Source organism: Amia ocellicauda, chromosome 16 (genome assembly GCF_036373705.1).
Source record: "Amia ocellicauda isolate fAmiCal2 chromosome 16, fAmiCal2.hap1, whole genome shotgun sequence".
NCBI lineage: Eukaryota > Metazoa > Chordata > Actinopteri > Amiiformes > Amiidae > Amia > Amia ocellicauda.
In genome coordinates, this window is record NC_089865.1 from 5,062,714 (window position 1) to 5,083,117 (window position 20,404).

The window sequence follows — 20,404 nt, forward strand, 5'->3', positions numbered from 1 at the left end:
CTATATTTTTATGTCCAAGTGAAGGATGATACAAAAATATTGACCTGATTTGTCAAAAAGACCAGAACCAAGTCTAAAACTTAGACCCACATCCAACTTTGTGGGTCAAAGCTTTGGTTTTATCCAAAACTACATTAAGTTGTCACAGTCACAGAATGATTATGATCCTTGCCAATGTTTATCTGATTTGACTTCACTTTCATACCAGCTAAAGTAAGAACAAATAAATACAAACAAAGATATTCAGAAACCTCCATTTAAGAAACACATTCTACAATGCATTTTAATGTCGAATTGGAGTAACATACCTGTCTGAGAAACTTGTGAGGTTTGTAAGGTGACGTTGCCTTAATTGTTGTCATAATTACATTACAGACACACTGGTGGTAATGCCAGCTGCAATTGTCTTTATTTTTGATAGCAATCCCGCAAGATATGGCTTGGTTCCCTGCTCGAGTTAATCTAATACGGCCTCATTTTCGACAGTGGGCAGAATGCTGAGTCTAATGAGTGTTGCATGCATTACCTCTCTAATGCTATTGATACAGGTACAGAGAGAGAAACAATCAGATTGCTGAGACGGTGTTGCATTAAAAAGGATCAAAGTCCCACTGATTAAAGCAGATGAGTTGTCGACAGAGTTCAAAACTATTGGGAGACTTTTGAAGCTCTGCACTGCCCTGTGAGTGAATTTAGTTGAAATAATCAAATTGGAAACAACATTAACTCAAGTCAGGGAAAACAGTGGCTGGGTCAATAATGCATTAGGAAAACCCCATGGTCTGCTAAAATACTCAGGAAGGAATTTAAACAGAGGACTTCACAATCAGGGATTGTGTTGTACCTATTTCTCTCATGTACAATTTGTGTATTTTTTAGACAATAATGATGACTTCATTTTTTGTATTATTTGTATTATATTAAGAACTGTTGTCAATAACTACATTTGAATCTTTTTACAATTTGTCTTGCCATATATATGTATAATTAAATTAACTTAATTACATTTAACATCAATTCAGAAAATAAGCCAGGCAATGTCAAGCAACTACAATCCTCCACATGAATGGAGATACTAACTAAATATAAGAAACTATCCAATCAGCTTGATATGCTAAGGTGATGTGATATTTGTAGACCAAGACATACTTAGCTGACATTTATTCTGCAGCATATTTAATTAATTAGTATACAGTTAATAGTATTTTAAATACATGACATCAACAGAATATCAGTTCGGCTGTTTTCATTCACACCTGCTCAATGTAAACTGTAGCTTGTTGTCATAACATGACATAGAAGACGTGCTTTTTTTAATCAAATAATATAAAGGTTATTTCCCCCAGTTTCATTAAAAGTAATGAAGTGCTGGATGCAGTATAAGCAAGAAGAACAAAATATCATGATGTGTGTGTTTGAGGACATCAAGTTTATAAGAAACAGTGTGATACACGCAGCAACAATACTCTAAATTATGGGGTTTTCTCATTTTCAACAAGAACTATTCTGCATGGTGAAGGCCCACTGGATACAGCAGGAAAGAAGTTCTTTGATCCTGGAATCAAAAGATTTCTTACAAAGCAACCCACCCCTTGAAGGCTGATTAACCTTCCCCCACAGAGGGAAAATATATAAAGAATCTCATTCAAGAATTCTTTGTACTTTTAGAATTAATTTGTGCTTCTTTTGTTGCCTGAACATTCCCTGTATGACTGAAAACACTGACGACCTGTAAAAAATAAATAAATACAAATCTTTACAGATACTGTGTACTGTTTTACCAACTACTCATTGTAGATATAATGCCTGTGGTGTTTTCTGTTGCATTTTAAGAAACATTTAAACTTTTTTTTATGTGTTTCACCATGAAAACAAAATGAAGGACTATATTTTCATACATTTGTTTCAATTGCATTCATTGCCTGCTAACAAATAGGCATAATACTCAATCTGTCTAATGTGTCTTGTTTACTTTTGATTGATCAGATGCATTCAAATGTATATGTAGCTAAGCTCTAATAGCACAGTTTAAATACTACATCTCAGTTTGACAATAAAACAAAGGACAAAAAAATAAACTTCCATGTAACATTTCTCAATATTGTGTAAGCATATGCATTGCTTTAAATGTATCCCTGCCTGTATTTCAAAATCCTGTTGGTTGTCTCTCTAATTCAGACCTCCTCTACACAACACTGCTTCATTTCTAATTGTATTTCACAAATTCAGGCACCGAACACAGAGCCCCCTGCATTAGCTTGCCTTGCTTTGTCAGGGTTCAATATTCTTCCTCCCCCCCAATAACCAATCTAATAATATTATGATCAGTGGAGCCGAGCTTCTCCCCCACCCCCATATTGTTAATCACGCTTTGTTGGCTGCTGGGAAAATGACCTAACTCCGCACCCACTCTCTCTAGTCATACTGAGAAACCGGTGGGAAAGACGCCGTCTCTCTGTGGACACTCCTTGGAGGACATAGGATTACCGTTGTCTCTTAATAGTGTACAATGAATAAATAAATAAATGCATAAAATGCCTCCTACTGTCCTTATATGGGAGCTGATCTGATTAAAAGCCTTGCTTAAAATTCAGATGAGCAAAACAAGCAACAAAATAATTCTAAATAAAAAACAATAAAAAAACATTCAGCTTTGTGGAAAACTGAGCATGTATTTTGCTATCTGAACTTCATTCAATTTAGATACATAAACCGCTGTAAAACTGGAAAAGGTTCTTTATGTTTCCTCAACTTATTAGAGGTCTGAGGAAATGCAGAAACTAGACAGATTTTGTGATGTACAACCCACTGCCTACGTCAGTTCACTGCGTCAGTATATGCAAGACAAGTTGTGTGGTTGTGTTCAGGCTGCACCGATGCACTGACATGTCAAAATGCTATTGTGGCATTTTATTCATGTATTGAGACATAGAGTTATGATGCAATAATTAAATACAACCACAGAAACCAAGGTAGAGGCGTGCTTGTTTTATTTTTGATGTATTCTTGATTTACCCATTCAAACGTGTTACTACAGCTATTCCTCATCATTTTTCAGTGTGCTTAGTCTTTTTCTTGTGGTCTTTTGATATAATTGTCTTTTATGGTGGACAGATAATCCTTGCCTTATTTTGAATGTCAGGAGCTTAGCATTGTTGAACAAAAAATCTGATTATCAGATGAGTTTGTCATTAATTTGAAAGTGTATTCATATTAATTTTAGCTGTTCCCATTGACAGTAATGTGACTATTCCTAGTGCATTCAATTACATTAAACTACACCAATACATACCTTCCCCTCAGGTACCCCTGGGATAAGACTAGCTTATGGTTATGACCAAAGTGAATCTGACCAATAATCAATCTCAGCATCCGATAGAAGTGCCACCACCTCTCCTCACCCCTCCACGGAGCAAAGGTAAAAGCCAAATCAGGCTGGTGTGTCTGTGCCCATATCAGGCAATGCCTGTCAATGTCTCCACTGGCAGCTCTGGATAATGTCATTAGTTGACACCACGTCTAACTGCTTCTACACAGCCCTGTGAGGCTCCTCCATCACTCAACACGATCACAGTCACATGACCGCTATTACATATAACACAGCGAATACTGGCCAGATAAGAGCACAGTGCTGCTGCAGTATTCGAGATGACATCAGATTCCTCAGTGATTCATGCTGTAACTCACTCCCTGATCACTGACTGTAACATGTTTTCAGAAACAGTGGGAGAGAAACACCAAGTACCGACATGAAATACTGCAACATTTTCTCAGCACAAATACTAATACACGAAGCCATTATAAAGGCTCCCTGTAATTGATTTCAGGGGTGGCTTTCCAACGACGCACCGACTGACAATGGCCTTTTTCACATCTGAGATTAGAAATGTAAATACCGGTTGAGATTAGCTTATTATTATTGTAATATTTTGCAAGTGGAACCCAATTATCCGAGATGATCGTTCTTTTCAGCTTGGCAAAACGTCTTTTTCTCTCCTATAGATTTTAATGAGAAAAATGCAGTTTCACAGTAAATTAAAACACCGATTTGAGTCTGATATTTTCATTAGGTAGGGCAATGGATAGGATACAGTATTCAAAATGGTTTAAATCCTTGTTTTTATTTGCTTTCATGACCTCAGCTGAAGATATACCTATTTCCACATATATAAATTTCTATAGTTATTTGTGTGTTTTTGTTGAATTGTTCTGGAATGATATTTAATCTTCACTCTATGTGAGAGATATTTATAACCCGTAGGCTACTGCGATCACCTGGGGTGAGACCATTTGGCATTACTGAAAAGGCCTAAAAAATGTTCTGCATCCTTTAAATCTGCCTGGTTTTGTGTTGGATATCTGCAGGTATATAACAGGAGGAAAAATAAATGGAAATTGTTTCTCAGAAAACACAGAACAATTACAAGCAGTAAAAGCCTGCAGAAATGACTCTCCAATCCACCTCCTAAACAACATGACAGCATGTCACCAAAATAGGATTCCACTGCTGAAGTGAACTGAAAGTGATAAGTCTGAGAGCTGCAAGTCACACTTGTGAGTCAAAAAAAGGAGGAAATAATCCAGGAACAATCAAGCCAGCTCGTTACAAAAAATAATTACCACAATCAAATATATTACATTGTATTGTACATATATATGGTAGATGTAATACCATAACTGCATCAGGGAAAACGGCTTTTTACCTGGATTTTATTAAATTGTTCCACAGTCTAGCACCATAATTGCATACTTAGAACCCTAATTAAAGCATTGTGAACAATAATTAGAAAGTGATAATTTTTCCAATTGTATTATTTGATTTAATAAAATTAGGTTTCACAATAAAAACACAAAATATTGTTTTTATGGCAGCAATGTATTCTGGCAAACATTTTAAATCCAGACCTCTTATCAGTCATTTCAGTGGAATTGTGACACATGCAAAGTGCAGGGATGTTACTGTAATAGAGTAGCTGACCTTCAGTATTTTATTGTTGAGTTAATCGTGAAATGTGAACACATGCATAAGATTCCTTCCCTCTCGGGGCAGATGACCTCTACATTCACACCTACAGCATTGCAGAAAATCTGTTTCACATTCCAGTTGCAATCCTAATATGTCACTCCGGTGCCCATATCTACCCGGCACTACCCAGCCCGTGCTGCGTCATATGGTCGTGTTTCGCTGACGCAGCCACATTACATTGTTGGTTCTTCACCCATTTAAAATATCCATTCAAAGTAATCCACTTTCGATTTACCATGCCTCTTGCAAAGTCGGAAATGCCAGGGAAGGAATTTAAATCAGTCACTATCTCGAAGCTTGTGTGTCATTCTCAAAGGCATACCACAGTTTTCTGTTGAAAGTTTCTCAGCTAGCTAGTTTTATTTTAAATAAGCTTTTAAATATATGGATAGACACGTTCATTTTGGTAAAGTTTTCTTACAACCAAGTGTACTCCACATGTGATGGATAGAATCAGAATTATACCAACAGGATGGAAGAAGGGAAACTCTGTGAAAAGGGCAGTATTAACACAAACTGGTTCGAGTGCTTGTGAACCCATTGTGACACAACTACACTACACTGCAATTGACCTCCCAAATCCAGCTTATGGGATGCAACTGCAACTATAACAAACTATACTTGTATACTCACGTCTTTATGCAAGCACTTCTGAAAACAGCAATGGTTAATATTAAGGATGGCTTGTTCATGGGGAATTAAGGCCCTGAGTTATGACAGAGGTTTGCAAAATTGCATTTATTCCTAATCAGGCGATCACTTTGGAGCACATTAGCGTAAGCACCCAGCGAGTCTGTTTCATTTACTGCAGACACAGCTTTATTAGGGTGGGGGGGGGGCGTAGGTTATAGTACACAAAGGTTTACTGAACAGATGACAGGGCAATTACCCTGTACAGACTGCCACAGATACATTACAAAGGCCGATCTCCAGGTTAGCATCAAGTTTGCTGTTACTGTACATGACAAACCAAGCCTTTGAGCTCTGACTAAAAACACCACTGCTCTCTGTTTATAAGGGTCTCTCCACAATATTGTACACATTTCCTGTGGGCACCGTGCCAGTTCTGTTCTCTCAGCTCTGTAGGCAGTGCTGTGCAATAGGGGAGTTCAAGACTAACTGCGCTACTGTCTTCAAAGATGTCAGGTATGCTTCAACATCTTGAATTTTGGCATGGATGGGTTGAGGTTCCTGTGCCACCCTCTTGTTGACCTAGACCTTCTGGATGCTGCCAACATTCTCCACCACGTAGCAAATGTCGTGTCTAATGCAGCACTTATTTTCCCACAGCTTTTATGCTTTGTGCTCTGACATCAAGCATGAAGGATGAGTACAATCACAGCAGAGAGTGTGCACAGGACCAAACCTGTACCTTTATGGGGATGCATACTCCATTCAAAATAAATGAAGGATCAACAGAACTTCCCTTGTACGCTTTAATTCAATGAACACCCCCGTCTCTCTTCTCTCCATCACCTTTTTTTTTGTGATGTTTCCATAGATAACTTCCGCCATAACGGAACATATAACCGCACTGACGGAGATCCTTGATAAATGATTGAATTGATAAGTGAACTTTTTCTGCTGACTGTACATAGTATAGAGAACCATTTTACGAAGAAGCAGTGGAGAAAAGTACAAAGGTGTTCTTCTGAGTTAAACTTGATGAGTTATGTTTCTGTTCTTTAATTAATGAAGCTAAAAATTGACACAATATGCACATTTAAATTACTATGTATAAATATATTGTAGTATAGCCTGCTGACCTTCAATTAGGTATAACCCTATACTGTGTGCACATGACAAACATACCCAGGAGACCCATGGGAAATGTAGAAACATGTTTGCAAAGGAATGGTTGTCATGAAAGTAACAAATTATGCAATGCTGTGCTCACCAGATAATTGCCAATTAATATAGCTTCATGCTGTATTTCTGGCCAGTCCTAGTAATGGTTATGAGTTGTCAATGGTATCTGCTCATGGAACATCACATCACACTATCATTACACCGAAGAAGATACCTACCAGTCTGCCTTATTCCTGGCCCTACCAAAAAACAGAACCTCCCACCAAGTTTCAAGCAATATCCTATCTGCTCTAAGTTTACCCAGACGTAACTCAACACAAATACTAAAGGAAGTCTACATGTACAGCATAATCTAACCCTAACCTCAGCTCAGTACAAAGTATAAACCTTAACATTTTGTAATCATGAGACTATTTCTACCTTTAATTGTTTTCCAAATTAACCTACATTCACCCTGAAAATATTCAGAAAAGTCCTAACTTTAACCAGTACAAAAGCCAATCTGCACATTCAGTCCATACAACCTAGTACAAATGCAAGTCCCTACTCTGAACTCTAAACAACAGTGATAAGATCGTCAGAGAGGATAAGTTCATTTTATATTTCCAACACCTATGTATCTGCTGCTTTATCTGTTGATTAGAGGAAAACTGGAGTGAGGTTGTTAGTGGAGTTCCACAGAGATCAGTACTAGGGCCTGTGCTTTTTCTAATCTATATTAATGATCTGGACTCTGGGATAGTTAGCAAACTTGTCAAATTTGCAGATGATACTAAAATAGGTGGCTCAGCAGATACAATCTCGGCAGCACAGGCTATTCAAAGGGACTTAGATAATATTCAGTTGTGGGCCAATACCTGGCAGATGAAATTCAATGTGGACAAGTGCAAGGTATTACATGCAGGTAACAAAAATGTCCACTATAATTACACTATGGGAGGAATAGAACTACATGAAGTAACACATGAGAAAGACCTAGGAGTCTATGTGGACTCCTCACTTTCTCCATCCAAACAATGTGGGGAAGCAATAAAAAAAGGCAAACACAATGTTAGGGTATATTGTCAAAAGTGTAGAATTTAAAACAAGGGCAGTGATGTTCAGACTGTACAATGCACTAGTTAGAGCTCATCTGGATACTGTGGACAGTTCTGGGCTCCACACTTCAAGAAAGATATCGCTGCTCTAGAGGCAGTTATGAGGAGAGCAACCAGACTTATTCCAGGTCTGAAGGAAATGTCCTACTGAGAGACTGAGGACCTGAACCTTTTCACCCTGGAACAGAGGAGACTACGTGGGGACTTGATCCAAGTGTTCAAAATCATGAAAGGCATCGACCACATCAAACCAGAGGAGCTTTTCCAGATCAGCAGGGACACACGCACCCAGGGACACAAATGGAAATTGGGCTTCAAGGCATTCAAGACAGAAAACAGGAGACACTTCTTCACACAGAGAGGCGTCACAATCTGAACAAACTACCCAGCAATGTGGCTGAAGAGACAATTTGGGAACATTTAAAAGTAGGCTGGATAGGATCCTTGGATCACTCAGTTATTAATGGACACCAAACGAGCACGATGGGTCGAATGGCCTCCTCTCATTTGTAAACTTTCTTATGTTCTTATGTATGAACCTACAAAGAAACATATAACACGATAATTCCGAATGACTTTTCAGTAGACATGTTAATTTCTCCTCCGAATGATTCTTCTGGGTTACTTCTCATTAGTGTCCATGAGATTATCCTGAAATTCCTGAAGAATCAGACAGTACCGAAGGGTTGACAACCCCTAGGGATAATATAGTTTTTCTCTGTTGATTTCAATCAGAACAACAGAATACATATCATTCAAGTACAGAGAGGTTTTGTATTTGTATTGTGTATTTAGGGACAGTGATGATTCAGCATTCAAACGTTGTCTCAATTGTCATATTTCTTTGTCTTGTTGTGTTTGTAGGTAAAGAGCTTCAGAAAAATATCAGATTATATTCAAAACATATCTTCTATTCCCTTTCTGCAGTAATATCTGCAAAGCCCTGAGTTTAAGCCACAAATGAAGAATGTTCTTTTTAATTATTAATTCACTGCTCCACCTTTTTGGTCTGGCGCGAATCTGTAATCAATTGAAAATCAGTCTTGATGCCAACCTTTGCTATGACTGATGTCTGAAGTCCTATCCTTGAATCTCAGACACCCTATTTATCAGTATGAGTTCACAAAAGCTAATAATCTCAAGGATTAAAATTAAAACCAGTATGTAAGAACATAGAACAGAAAAAGTGTGATGTCTACTAATTAATGAATGCACTAAAACTCAAAAATATATTATTCTGTCATACAAATAAAACCTCCACCCAACCACACACCAAAAACTTTATAATAACATTTTTACTTTATGTAATACAATAATAATATTTCAGACAGGGCCGGAGAAACAGACAGGAATGGATATCCACAGCAGTATTTGTTTTGAGTTTGGCACAGCAGTTTTTACATATACCTGACATGGTGGCTACCTTTAAACAAATACATCAGAAAGAGTGAATGCAATGCAGTTTCAGACTGCACCCAAAAATGGAAAATTAGAAATGTATTCAGTCTAGATAAATCCATCATAAGTGTGATGAAGCTTCCCTGCTGTTACAAAATACAACCTTTTGAGTACCTAAACTAGGCCAAATACACTAAACATTATATAAAACTTTCAAAGCACACTTTGTCAACGGATAATTTATCATCCACATTCTCTTGGGTGAAACGGGGAAGTGTAGCAGACTAATTTAAATACAGAACACAGGTCACTCTTAATAAATTGCAAAAGGCCTCATAATGATTATCTTTCTGCAGTCCCCTGGAAAAAAGCAATGGACAGAGTTCAGCTTTGACCTGGTTTTGTTAAATACAAAGCCTCTTCCAGGTGTCACTTAAAAAAGTGGAGTGCTAGAAGTGAAAATAAAACGGGAACAAAACTGGTAAGTTTACACTTTTTTTTTCCCCTCTGAATAACAGTTCAGAACAGCTTCACAGACATATTTCACAGCACTAATTTAAAATCACAGACAGGCACAAGGATTAGCAGCTTCTCTGTTCTTTATCTGAAAGTTTGGTAAACCTGGTGTGGCAGACAATGTTTGAAGAATGTGCTCAATTGCCTTTAGTTTAATCATACTTCTTCTATAGCAACTCATTTTAGTTCACATGCACAACAAATTCTGATTCCCAACCTAATTGTTAAGATGCTGTGAATAGTATCTGTGAATTAAATGGGAACCAAATCTTTAAAAAACAACATCAATAGACCTCCAAAACACCTGTAATTCCCTTTGGCACAGAACATACAGCTTGTGTCAAATTGCCACGTTAAAGCTACCAAGTTGGGAAACTAACAGAAAGTAGATCAACAATATGTTCACTTCTTCAGACACCAAATTTGAATGGATCTGACCTAGTTTCTTGCGTTTCTGTTTTGAGAAGTGAAAACATCATTAAATGTTCATAACTATGGTTTGTAGCCCCTAATTATGCACTGGCAAAAGTCTCACATCACCTTTAGAGAACCAGCAGAGAAATAATTGCAGTGGGATGCGAGAAGATCCTCCTAGATACAGGTTAGGCCTCGGACCTCTAAGCATTGTGCTAAACACGATTATAAACACAACTGTACCTTTGCTCGTTTAATACAAAAACGATTAGATCATTTTTCTCTTTTCACTTCCTCACCGTGGAACCAAAAATTAAAAGTATCTTTGCTGGAACACAAGTGTGTTGCGTAACAGACCCAGGTATTGTGCGTTCCACTGTGATTTTATTACCCTGCTTGGAAGCCCTGCTGTTCTATTGGGTGCTTCAGCTCTGGATAAAATTAACTTAATACATTTCCATCAAAAAACTAAAAAGAAGACAATAACATGTGCTGTCACTTATTAAATTAAGTACTCTACGCCCGTCTGAACGGTTAAAAGCATTGCAATATATTGTTTGTGGTCTGTCAGTAGCTCGCTGCCGTTTTATTTTCCGTGCGATGAAAGTCTTTGAGACCACCTTATAATGATAATGTTACACAGTTTTCACCCTGTCAGGGCAGTCCCATTAGTCAGGAGTCTGGAATGCTTACTAGTATTAATGCATCGTGACCAGCAGCTCAACAGCTATCTGATCACTTTAACCTCTGCGTGCTTGGAGCTTTCCTTCCCCCCAACCCTCTTATTTCTCACATTAACTCTGCGTTTGCAGCCAGAATGTGTATTTTAGTGTTTGCAGTTTTATTCTCTCTTTGTCAGCTAACTCACACTGCTGATTTTGCATTTTTGCCTTATTTTGCTGCACTGTTACTTTTTTTGTACCACCACAGTGTACGCACAGTATGTGGTCCCCCCCTTCCTCCCCACACATTCATCCTTACCACATATTTAACCCCAGCATCTCAGTTAAATCATAGGAAGATGCAATAGCTTTGGATGCTACACTGCAACAAGGGGTGTCCATTGCTACAATTCATCCTGGCTTAAACTGAAAATGCACTTCTTAAATAAAATGAATAAATTATATAATTGGTTACAGTGAGGGAAAAGAGTATTTGATCCCCTGCTGATTTTGTACGTTTGCCCACTGACAAAGAAATGATCAGTCTATAATTTTAATGGTAGGTGTATTTTAACAGTGAGAGACAGAATAACAACAAAAAAATCCAGAAAAACTCATTTCAAAAAAGTTATAAATTGATTTGCATGTTAATGAGGGAAATAAGTATTTGACCCCTTCGACTTAGTACTTCATGGCAAAACCCTTGTTGGCAATCACAGAGGTCAGACGTTTCTTGTAGTTGGCCACCAGATTTGCACACATCTCAGGAGGGATTTTGTCCCACTCCTCTTTGCAGATCCTCTCCAAGTCATTAAGGTTTCGAGGCTGATGTCTGGCAACTCGAACCTTCAGCTCCCTCCACAGATTTTCTATGGGATTAAGGTCTGGAGACTGGCTAGGCCACTCCAGGACCTTAATGTGCTTCTTCTTGAGCCACTCCTTTGTTGCCTTGGCTGTGTGTTTTGGGTCATTGTCATGCTGGAATACCCATCCACGACCCATTTTCAATGCCCTGGCTGAGGGAAGGAGGTTCTCACCCAAGATTTGACGGTACATGGCCCCGTCAATTGTCCCTTTGATGCGGTGCAGTTGTCCTGTCCCCTTAGCAGAAAAACACCCCCAAAGCAAAATGTTTCCACCTCCATGTTTGACGGTGGGGATGGTGTTCTTGGGGTCATTCCTCCTCCTCCAAACAGGGCGAGTTGAGTTGATGCCAAAGAGCTCGATTTTGGTCTCATCTGACCACAACACTTTCACCCAGTTCTCCTCTGAATCATTCAGATGTTCACTGGCAAACTTCAGACGGGCCTGTACATGTGCTTTCTTGAGCAGGGGGACCTTGCGGGCGCTGCAGGATTTCAGTCCTTCACGGCGTAGTGTGTTACCAATTGTTTTCTTGGTGACTATGGTCCCAGCTGCCTTGAGATCATTAACAAGATCCTCCCATGTAGTTCTGGGCTGATTCCTCACCGTTCTCATGATCATTGAAACTCCACGAGGTGAGATTTTGCATGGAGCCCCAGACCGAGGGAGACTTTGTGTTTCTTCCATTTGCGAATAATCGCACCAACTGTTGTCACCTTCTCACCAAGCTGCTTGGCGATGATCTTGTAGCCCATTCCAGCTTGTGTAGGTCTACAATCTTGTCCCTGACATCCTTGGACAGCTCTTTGGTCTTGGCCATGGTGGAGAGTTTGGAATCTGATTGATTGATTGCTTCTGTGGACAGGTGTCTTTTCTACAGGTAACGAGCTGAGATTAGAAGCACTCCCTTTAAGAGAGTGCTCCTAATCTCAGCTCGTTACCTGTATAAAAGACACCTGGGAGCCAGAAATATTGCTGATTGAAAGGGGATCAAATACGTATTTCCCTCATTAACATGCAAATCAATTTATAACTTTTTTGAAATGCGCTTTTCTGGATTTTTTTGTTGTTATTCTGTCTCTCACTGTTAAAATACACCTACCATTAAAATTATAGACTGATCATTTCTTTGTCAGTGGGCAAACGTACAAAATCAGCAGGGGATCAAATACTTTTTTCCCTCACTGTAAGTATAACACAGCATTAGCTAGTCTGAATGTCCAGCTCTATCTTTTAGAGAATTGAATCTGTAACTCTTGTGTAGTCTGCGGGGTTTCAACACACCCAATAGAGCCACACAAAAAGACACTCCTGAAGAAATACTGTGAAGGCTTAACATCATATGCTAGGATTAGCACGAGTTTGGAGGACTGTTAAACATGCCAACAGATCTGATTGATGTTAAAACACAACATCCAGAATGCTTAGAAATTAATTTCATTCTTTTATTTTATTTTATTTTATTTTATTTCCTGGACCCCATTTCTGTTTTCACATCTGATGCAAGCAAAGAACCGCGTTGTGTGGAAGCCACCGTTCCGGTCTCACATCTGTATCGTCACCTCCCCCCACACACTGTGCCAATTCACTGGGTCACTAGTTAAATCCTCATCTATCCACGTCGACAGTGTAAGCACCAAATCATCAGTCAGTTTCCCTCCTAATTATTACTGGGGGTTTGTTCGTGCTTTCTGCTACACAGTTCCAGGTCTGTAATCTGTCAGGGAAAAAGCAGTAGGGTGGGACCGCTTCCACCCGCTTCCAGGTCAAGCGAGCAAGGAAAAGTCAAGAAAATAAATGTGTTGGCTTTGAGAGGTGCAGTGGAGAGGGTGCTGAGATTTCACGCTCTGCCATTTACTGATTGTATTAATTGTTATTATTATTATTGTTGCTGCCACTACATCAGTTTTATACATATACAATGGATAGTATGAATAGAAAGACTGCATCAACACGATGAGATGTGATACACATTTTAATAGCGAAGAATTGTAAAATGCTTTGGTTAGTTCTTCAGTAGTCTGCATTTGTTAACCAGCTTAATTTCATAGTTTGACAGCCCACACTATAATGTCACAGGAATATACACCTGTTTAAGGGGCACACACCTTTGTGAGACACAATGAAGAGATTGGCGACAAATAAACCTTCATCTTCAAGGATAGGTGTTTACAGGCAAGTCTAAAAAAATAGAATCACATTTGGAAAGAACAAATTGTGATAGTCAAATAACTGAAGTAAAGGAAGCAAAAGTATTCATATCCATCTGTGTCCCACCTTACGATGTAGACATTCAAAACCCCGGCTATTCAATTGTCAACATGAAAAAATTGATTATAACAATAAAAAGCACAATACTGGAAAAGGAGGAGTCACTGAAACAATTTAACAGTTAAACAATTATATGTATTACAAGTTACATTTATGGTGTGCACTTCTATGTAGTAAGACAAGATTGAGGTCGGGTTTGTATAGTTTAGTCCTTTGCTCTTATTGCCTTTTTTGAATATTAAGTTTAAATGCTTCATGGCCTAAAAATATTTAGGCAGAATAAGGAAAACTAAACAATCACATCCATGTTCTGCTCACTGATCTCTGGGGTGTCTTGCTTCTTTCCTTGATATGTGTTTATGTAAATTACTCTGAACATACATACATGTTCTAAAGCTGTTACACAAATGGTTACACTAATGTCAGTTTAACTTGCATGATTATATAAAACAATTATGTGTATGTAAAATAATCTCAATTCATGACTGGTATTGTTCTTATGAACTTGCTAAAAGTGTAAAGCAAATGCAGGAAAAATATGGGTGATCTCTGTTATTACTGTAATGCTGATTTAATTATTTTGAGGAATTAGTTCCTGGTATGTCATTAAGCTTGTACATTTTATACTTATATGGCACTCACTTATAATTAAAAGCATTTGTTTAAAATAAATTAAACTGCCAATAAATAATATATAATATCTAAGCTCTGTATCACTTAAAAGTTTGTAACTAATGATTTTGACAACTTCCTGTCCTGTACTACTTCAAAGGGAAACAATTTTATAAAGACCTGACATATTGCTTAACACTGTACAAATTATACACAGCCCATTACCTCTACCTACAGTAAGAGCAGGCAACAGTCATAGCATATAATTACACACCTAAGACTGTTAATGGTCTGTAAGCAGATTTTACTGCCAGCCAGCACCTCAGACACTGGACTGACTCAACAGTTCTTTCACAAAATAGAGAGCGGTGACTGCGTATGGGAACTGAGGTCTTCATAGTGAGACAGCAGCATGGGGCACTTGGGCTTGACTTACACGTTTCTGTTTTCCAAACAATATTTTGAAATGATTTGATTATGGTTTAGTTAAAATATGTTCAGTACATTTTTGTTTATTAAATATAGTTGATCTGAGAGAGAAAATACTACCCAAAGGGGGAAGGGACATCGCTCCCTACTATGGGGGAACTCATGACTGCGTTGTCTAACAAAGCTGCCTATAGGCCGCTGTGCGCTGACCCGCCCTCTGCCTCCTTGAACTTTTTGCTGGAGCTCGCCAGGCTCACGCACAACTCGCAGTCTTTGGGTGGTATTTTCTTTCTCAGATAACTGGGGTTGGATTTGCAACCTATCGTTATCTTTCGAATTGAGAATGCTACCCAAAGAGGGATGGGATTCTGTCTACCTAAAACGCCGCGAAGGAGGCCAGGAGCAAAGCTTCAGGAAGTCATGAAAGCGACATGCGAGGCCAATAGCCCACCTGAATACACAGACAGAGGCTGGCAGACAAGTACACATTTAATAATAGAGGCAGGAGACTGGGAAAACTGTTTCTCAACCACCAACACAATAATAGAGGTTGGAGCCAACACTGATTTTCCCAATAGAGGCAGCCGGGCCCGTCACATCCAGTCTGTACAACTGATGTGCATTCTGTCTGTATTGGGCACACATATAGGCACAAAATTGGTGCCTGGGTAGCAAGACCAATATGGTCACAATGCAAGCAGCGGAGATAATAATGTGGCTGCTCAAGGCCATGAGAGGAAAGTATAAGCTGCCCAAATGTCCCAGAGCCCTGGAAAAATGGGGGACAGCACACAGGATGTAGCCACAGTCGCGGACTGGAGTCTGGAGACTCAGCCAGGCCAAACTGAGATTTCTCCATGGCGCTCTTGGCAGTTTTAAACTGAAAATAAAGACCTGAAACAAGGTGGGTTATTTTACAGTAATAGCAGGTAAATATAAATAATAATAATGATAATAATTAGAAAAAAGTAAACCAAAGCTAACAGGCTGCATGACACGAAGCCCCATGCCGTGGATGAACTGATATTAATATAACAATATTACTAATTAGTCCAGTGCTTCGCTAACAATCGATATCACAATGGAATACCCTGCTGAATTAATATTAATAATATTAAGACAGAGAAAAAGGCTTTTTGAGCACATGAATCAGATGAAGTGAACGGCAAAAAGAGGTGGAGTCATCGTGTGCTGTACTAGTTAAAGCAGGCAGAGGGTGGGTCTGCCTGAGTGACAGCACACAGCGGCCTATAGGCAGCTTTGATAGACAATATGTTCATGAGTTCCCCATGGTAATGAGTGATGTCCCTCCCCTCTTTGGGTAGTATTCTCAATTCAAAGGATAACACAAAGTTGCATACATTTAAATACACACATGGAAAAGCAGGTGTTTAAAAAGGCTATACAACATATCAGTACATGTGAAATACATCATGTTAGAAAAAATGCATGAGTTTTAGCTGAATTGCTATTGTGTATTTCGCATATCTAGCAAATTGCCATTCTCTTTACCATGTAAAAAGCTTGATTATGCAGTCAATTCCCTTATGGTGAAGCAAAATATATGTATTCTCTACATGTATCTTATTTCCATCCACCATACAAATCCCAGTTTGGAGCTTTTGTGTTCTCAAAGGCTTTTAACAGGCGTTTGGGTCTCTGAAATAGCATATGATGTCACAATAACCTGTAATATGGATACATAGAAATCAAATGTTTTTATATTCCCAAAATGTTCAGTATTGTGGGCTTTGAATCACAAACACAAACCTCTTCCCCTTAATTCAGTATTAAACAATTTGTTCAATATGTGTGTAAATGAATATGGTTGGCAGCAAGAAAATGGGACATGCCATTTTAAGAAACTTGTAGTGTTGAAAGACCAGGCAATCCATTTGAACTTTACTGAGATTGTTCGCTGGCAATTTGTCACTTGCAAAAGGCCTTTCAATGTATTGCTTTTGCAAGCAATTATTTTGTCTTACAATACAAAATACTCCCATTGATGCCCACGATTTAAAAATATAAATACATAAAGCATCAGGCAGGTCTTTAGTACTGTATAGTTTCCGCTAATGTGACACACCTTAATATATTTGTGGAAGATGTATTTAAAGGAAATACAGATCTCTTGTGATTCTACCAGGCACCACAGACCATATTTAACTCATCATTTGATTCATCTGCAATCCATCCAGAAATATCCCCTAACATGCAGCTTCAAAGTGAAAAGAGAGAATAGAGGTGGAGAAATGAGGGAACTGCCCCTTTAAATGAACAGAAAATGCAGCTTGATATGACAGGAGCCTGTAAAATTATAAATTAAGCAATCATCACCTTAAAGGAATGAGAATAACAACATCTGCCTGCCCAAGAGTCTGTTGACCACATACTGTTTAATCGGAAGTCAAATTCCTTTCATGTGGCCGAGCGTTGCATTGTATCAAATAAATGGCTGCTCTAGCCTTTATTTGTACATTCAAAAATGCATGGCCTGACAAAACTGCATTTAATGGAGGATTACTGCAGGTGACAGGGAAACACAAGCATCCTCGGCCACCAAGATGTGTAATAAACACCATGCTGAATCCCAGTTCCCCCGGCCCTCCACAGCACCAGCGAGTCTGTGGAAATTCACCTATTCAGAGAGAGAAAAAATAGACAGAAAAATCTCCACTCACCGCCTCCGAGTCTTCGAATCCATGCAGGTACAAATTGTCGTACATGGAGGTTTAATATTCCAAAAAGCACCTCTTGATAAATGAAAAAAAATTAATAAATTCAAGGGATGAACCACAAAGGATGGATGGGGGACTACAATCCCCCCCAAAAAACACTTTAAAAAAAAAACAAGAGGCCTATACTGGTTTTCCTGAGCCTGCTAGTCAATTTTATGCGTATCCCCCAAGCTGAGATGCTGTTCATTCACATTATAAGGCAGTGAGGTTATCCCTAGAGGCAACCCAGACCTGGCATTTTATCTGCCTTCCAAACACGGAGCAGAAAAGCAAATCCTTCCTCAATCAGCGTCTGATGACAAAGCGGAGGGGGAGGGAGCTGATTGGCTGAGCTGTGCTCCAGTCAGCTGGAAGAACATTCCCCTTGACTGTGAATAAGGAATATAGGGGGTCTATATCTTGAAAGCAGCATTTTTCTGTCTTTTGCTGCCTATATTCCTCTCTCCTCTTCCCTGCCTCTCCCTCTCTGTGTTCCTCTCTCTTTTCTCCCTACATCCCCCCTCTCTCTTTCTCTCTCTCTCTCTCTCTCTCTCTCTCTCATACACACACACATACACTCTCTCTATCTATCTATCTCTCTGCTGTTTCCTGGAAAGACAGATAATGCACTTGGAGAGATTACAATGGCATGTGTGTAATATTACCCTGAACTAAAATTGAACATCCTTTTCCCCAGTTTCTTTGCACAGGAGAAGCTTGCATGTGAATGCTGTAGTGTAACAGTAAATGCACAAATGTTCCTGGGAGCTAAACATATTAACATCAAGTCGTGCTGGTTTGCATCTGGATCATAATGCTTTCCATTTTCGAATCCCTGCCTCATGAACACATCAAAATAGAACCATAAAATCTTCTGAAAGCCATTTGATCAAGCTGAGCAAGGAAGTATACAGGGGAACACGGTACATTTTTTGTGCAGCCACTCTTATTAAATTCTGCCAGCCATTTCCGATTGTTTTCCACAAAAATACAAGCCTGTGATGTTATGGTCTATATGTTTCCATGTACTACGTTTTCATTTGTGTTCTTTAATTTTAATTCTATGCATTTCTTTAACAGCATGCCGATGAAGTATCTCAATCCAAAATATTTCCAACATCCATTCATGGCTAAATAACGAGAACTTCAGTGGACTGTATATATAATTTATCCTTTAAGGTATACTTCACCAAACACACACTGTCAATCACAGACCATACAGAGAAACTGCTCAAGGTTTTTATGAAATAAAATAAAAACTGCATAATTAGTAATAAGATATTAATCAGTGGACCAAAACAAGCACTTAGTTAAATAATGTTAAATAAATACAACAACAAAAACTGCAATATTATATAATTTCTATGGTACAATTGTATATGTGTTCACTGAGGCAATGGGGGAAAATAATACATAAATAAATGATATATTAAATATGTTATGTAATATATATACTGAACAAAAATATAAACAGAACATGCAACAATTTCAGATTTTACTGAGTTACAGTTCATGTATGGAAATCAGTCAATTGAAATACTATCATTCAGCTCTAATTTATGGATTTCAAGTCTCAGTTTCTGAGGGAGGGTGATTGACTGCTGACTGCAGGGATGTCCACCAGAGCTGCAGTCGGGTCAAGACCCTGGTGAGGATGACGAGCCGCAGAGGAGCTTCCCTGAGATGCTTTTGTGCAGAAACTCTTCAGTTGTGCAAACCAACAGTTTCATCAGCTGTCCGGGTGGCTGGTCTCAGACGATCCCGCAGGTGTAGAAGCCAGATGTGGAGGTCCTAGGCTGGCGTGGTCTGCGGTTTGTGAGGGCGGTTGGACATACTGCCAAATTCTCTAAAATTAACATTAAATTCTCTGGCAACAGCTCTGATGGACAATCCTGCAGTCAGCAGCCAATCACACGCTCCCTCAAAACTTGAGACTATTGTGGCATTGTGTTGTGTGACAAAACTACGCAATTTAAAGTGTCCGTTTATTGTCCCCAGCACAAGGTGTACCTGTGTAATGATCATGCTGTTTAATCAGCTTCTGATATGCCACAACTGTCAGGTGGATGGATTATCTTGACAAAGGAGAAATGCTCACTAACAGGGATGTCAACAAATTTGTGCACAAAATGAGAAATAAGCTTTTTGAGCATATGGAAAATGTCTGGGATATTTAATTTCAGCTCATGAAGCATGGGATCCACACTTTACATGGTGCGTTTCTATTGGTGTTCAGTATATATCCTCCCCTGCTGCCTTACACCTGCAAGATTTGCCTGGAGATGTTGAAAGCACTGGACAATGTTGGGGTGTAAAGGTTAGCACACCTCTTCAATGTTTCATGGAAGAGGGGTACAGTACCTCTTGATGGCAGATGGGGGTTGTGGTCCCCATCTTTAAGAGTGCTGGAGGGGAGACTGTCCATTAGTTGAGCCGCAGTTTCAGGAGGAATAATGCAGTTTCAGTCCTATCCCAGCTGTGGAATAACATAATAAGCACTTGACTCTCTCGCAGATATCCGAGGGTTTGTGGGAGTTTGCTGACCTGGACTATATTTGCTTTGTGTTCCCCCGAGATGTCTTGTGGGAC

The 20,404-nt window shown here is 39.0% G+C and overlaps 1 protein-coding gene across 1 annotated transcript in view; it reads right to left on the reverse strand.

The window, feature by feature from the left end:
- cacnb4a (calcium channel, voltage-dependent, beta 4a subunit) overlaps positions 1-18,283 on the reverse strand; it is a 43,454-nt gene extending 25,171 nt beyond the window's left edge. The window contains exon 1 of the mRNA XM_066687735.1: positions 17,780-18,283. Within this exon, the coding sequence (XP_066543832.1) occupies positions 17,780-17,824 (45 nt within the window). The 5' untranslated portion in view covers positions 17,825-18,283. The remainder of the gene's footprint in view (positions 1-17,779) is intronic.
- Positions 18,284-20,404: the final 2,121 nt, after the last annotated feature.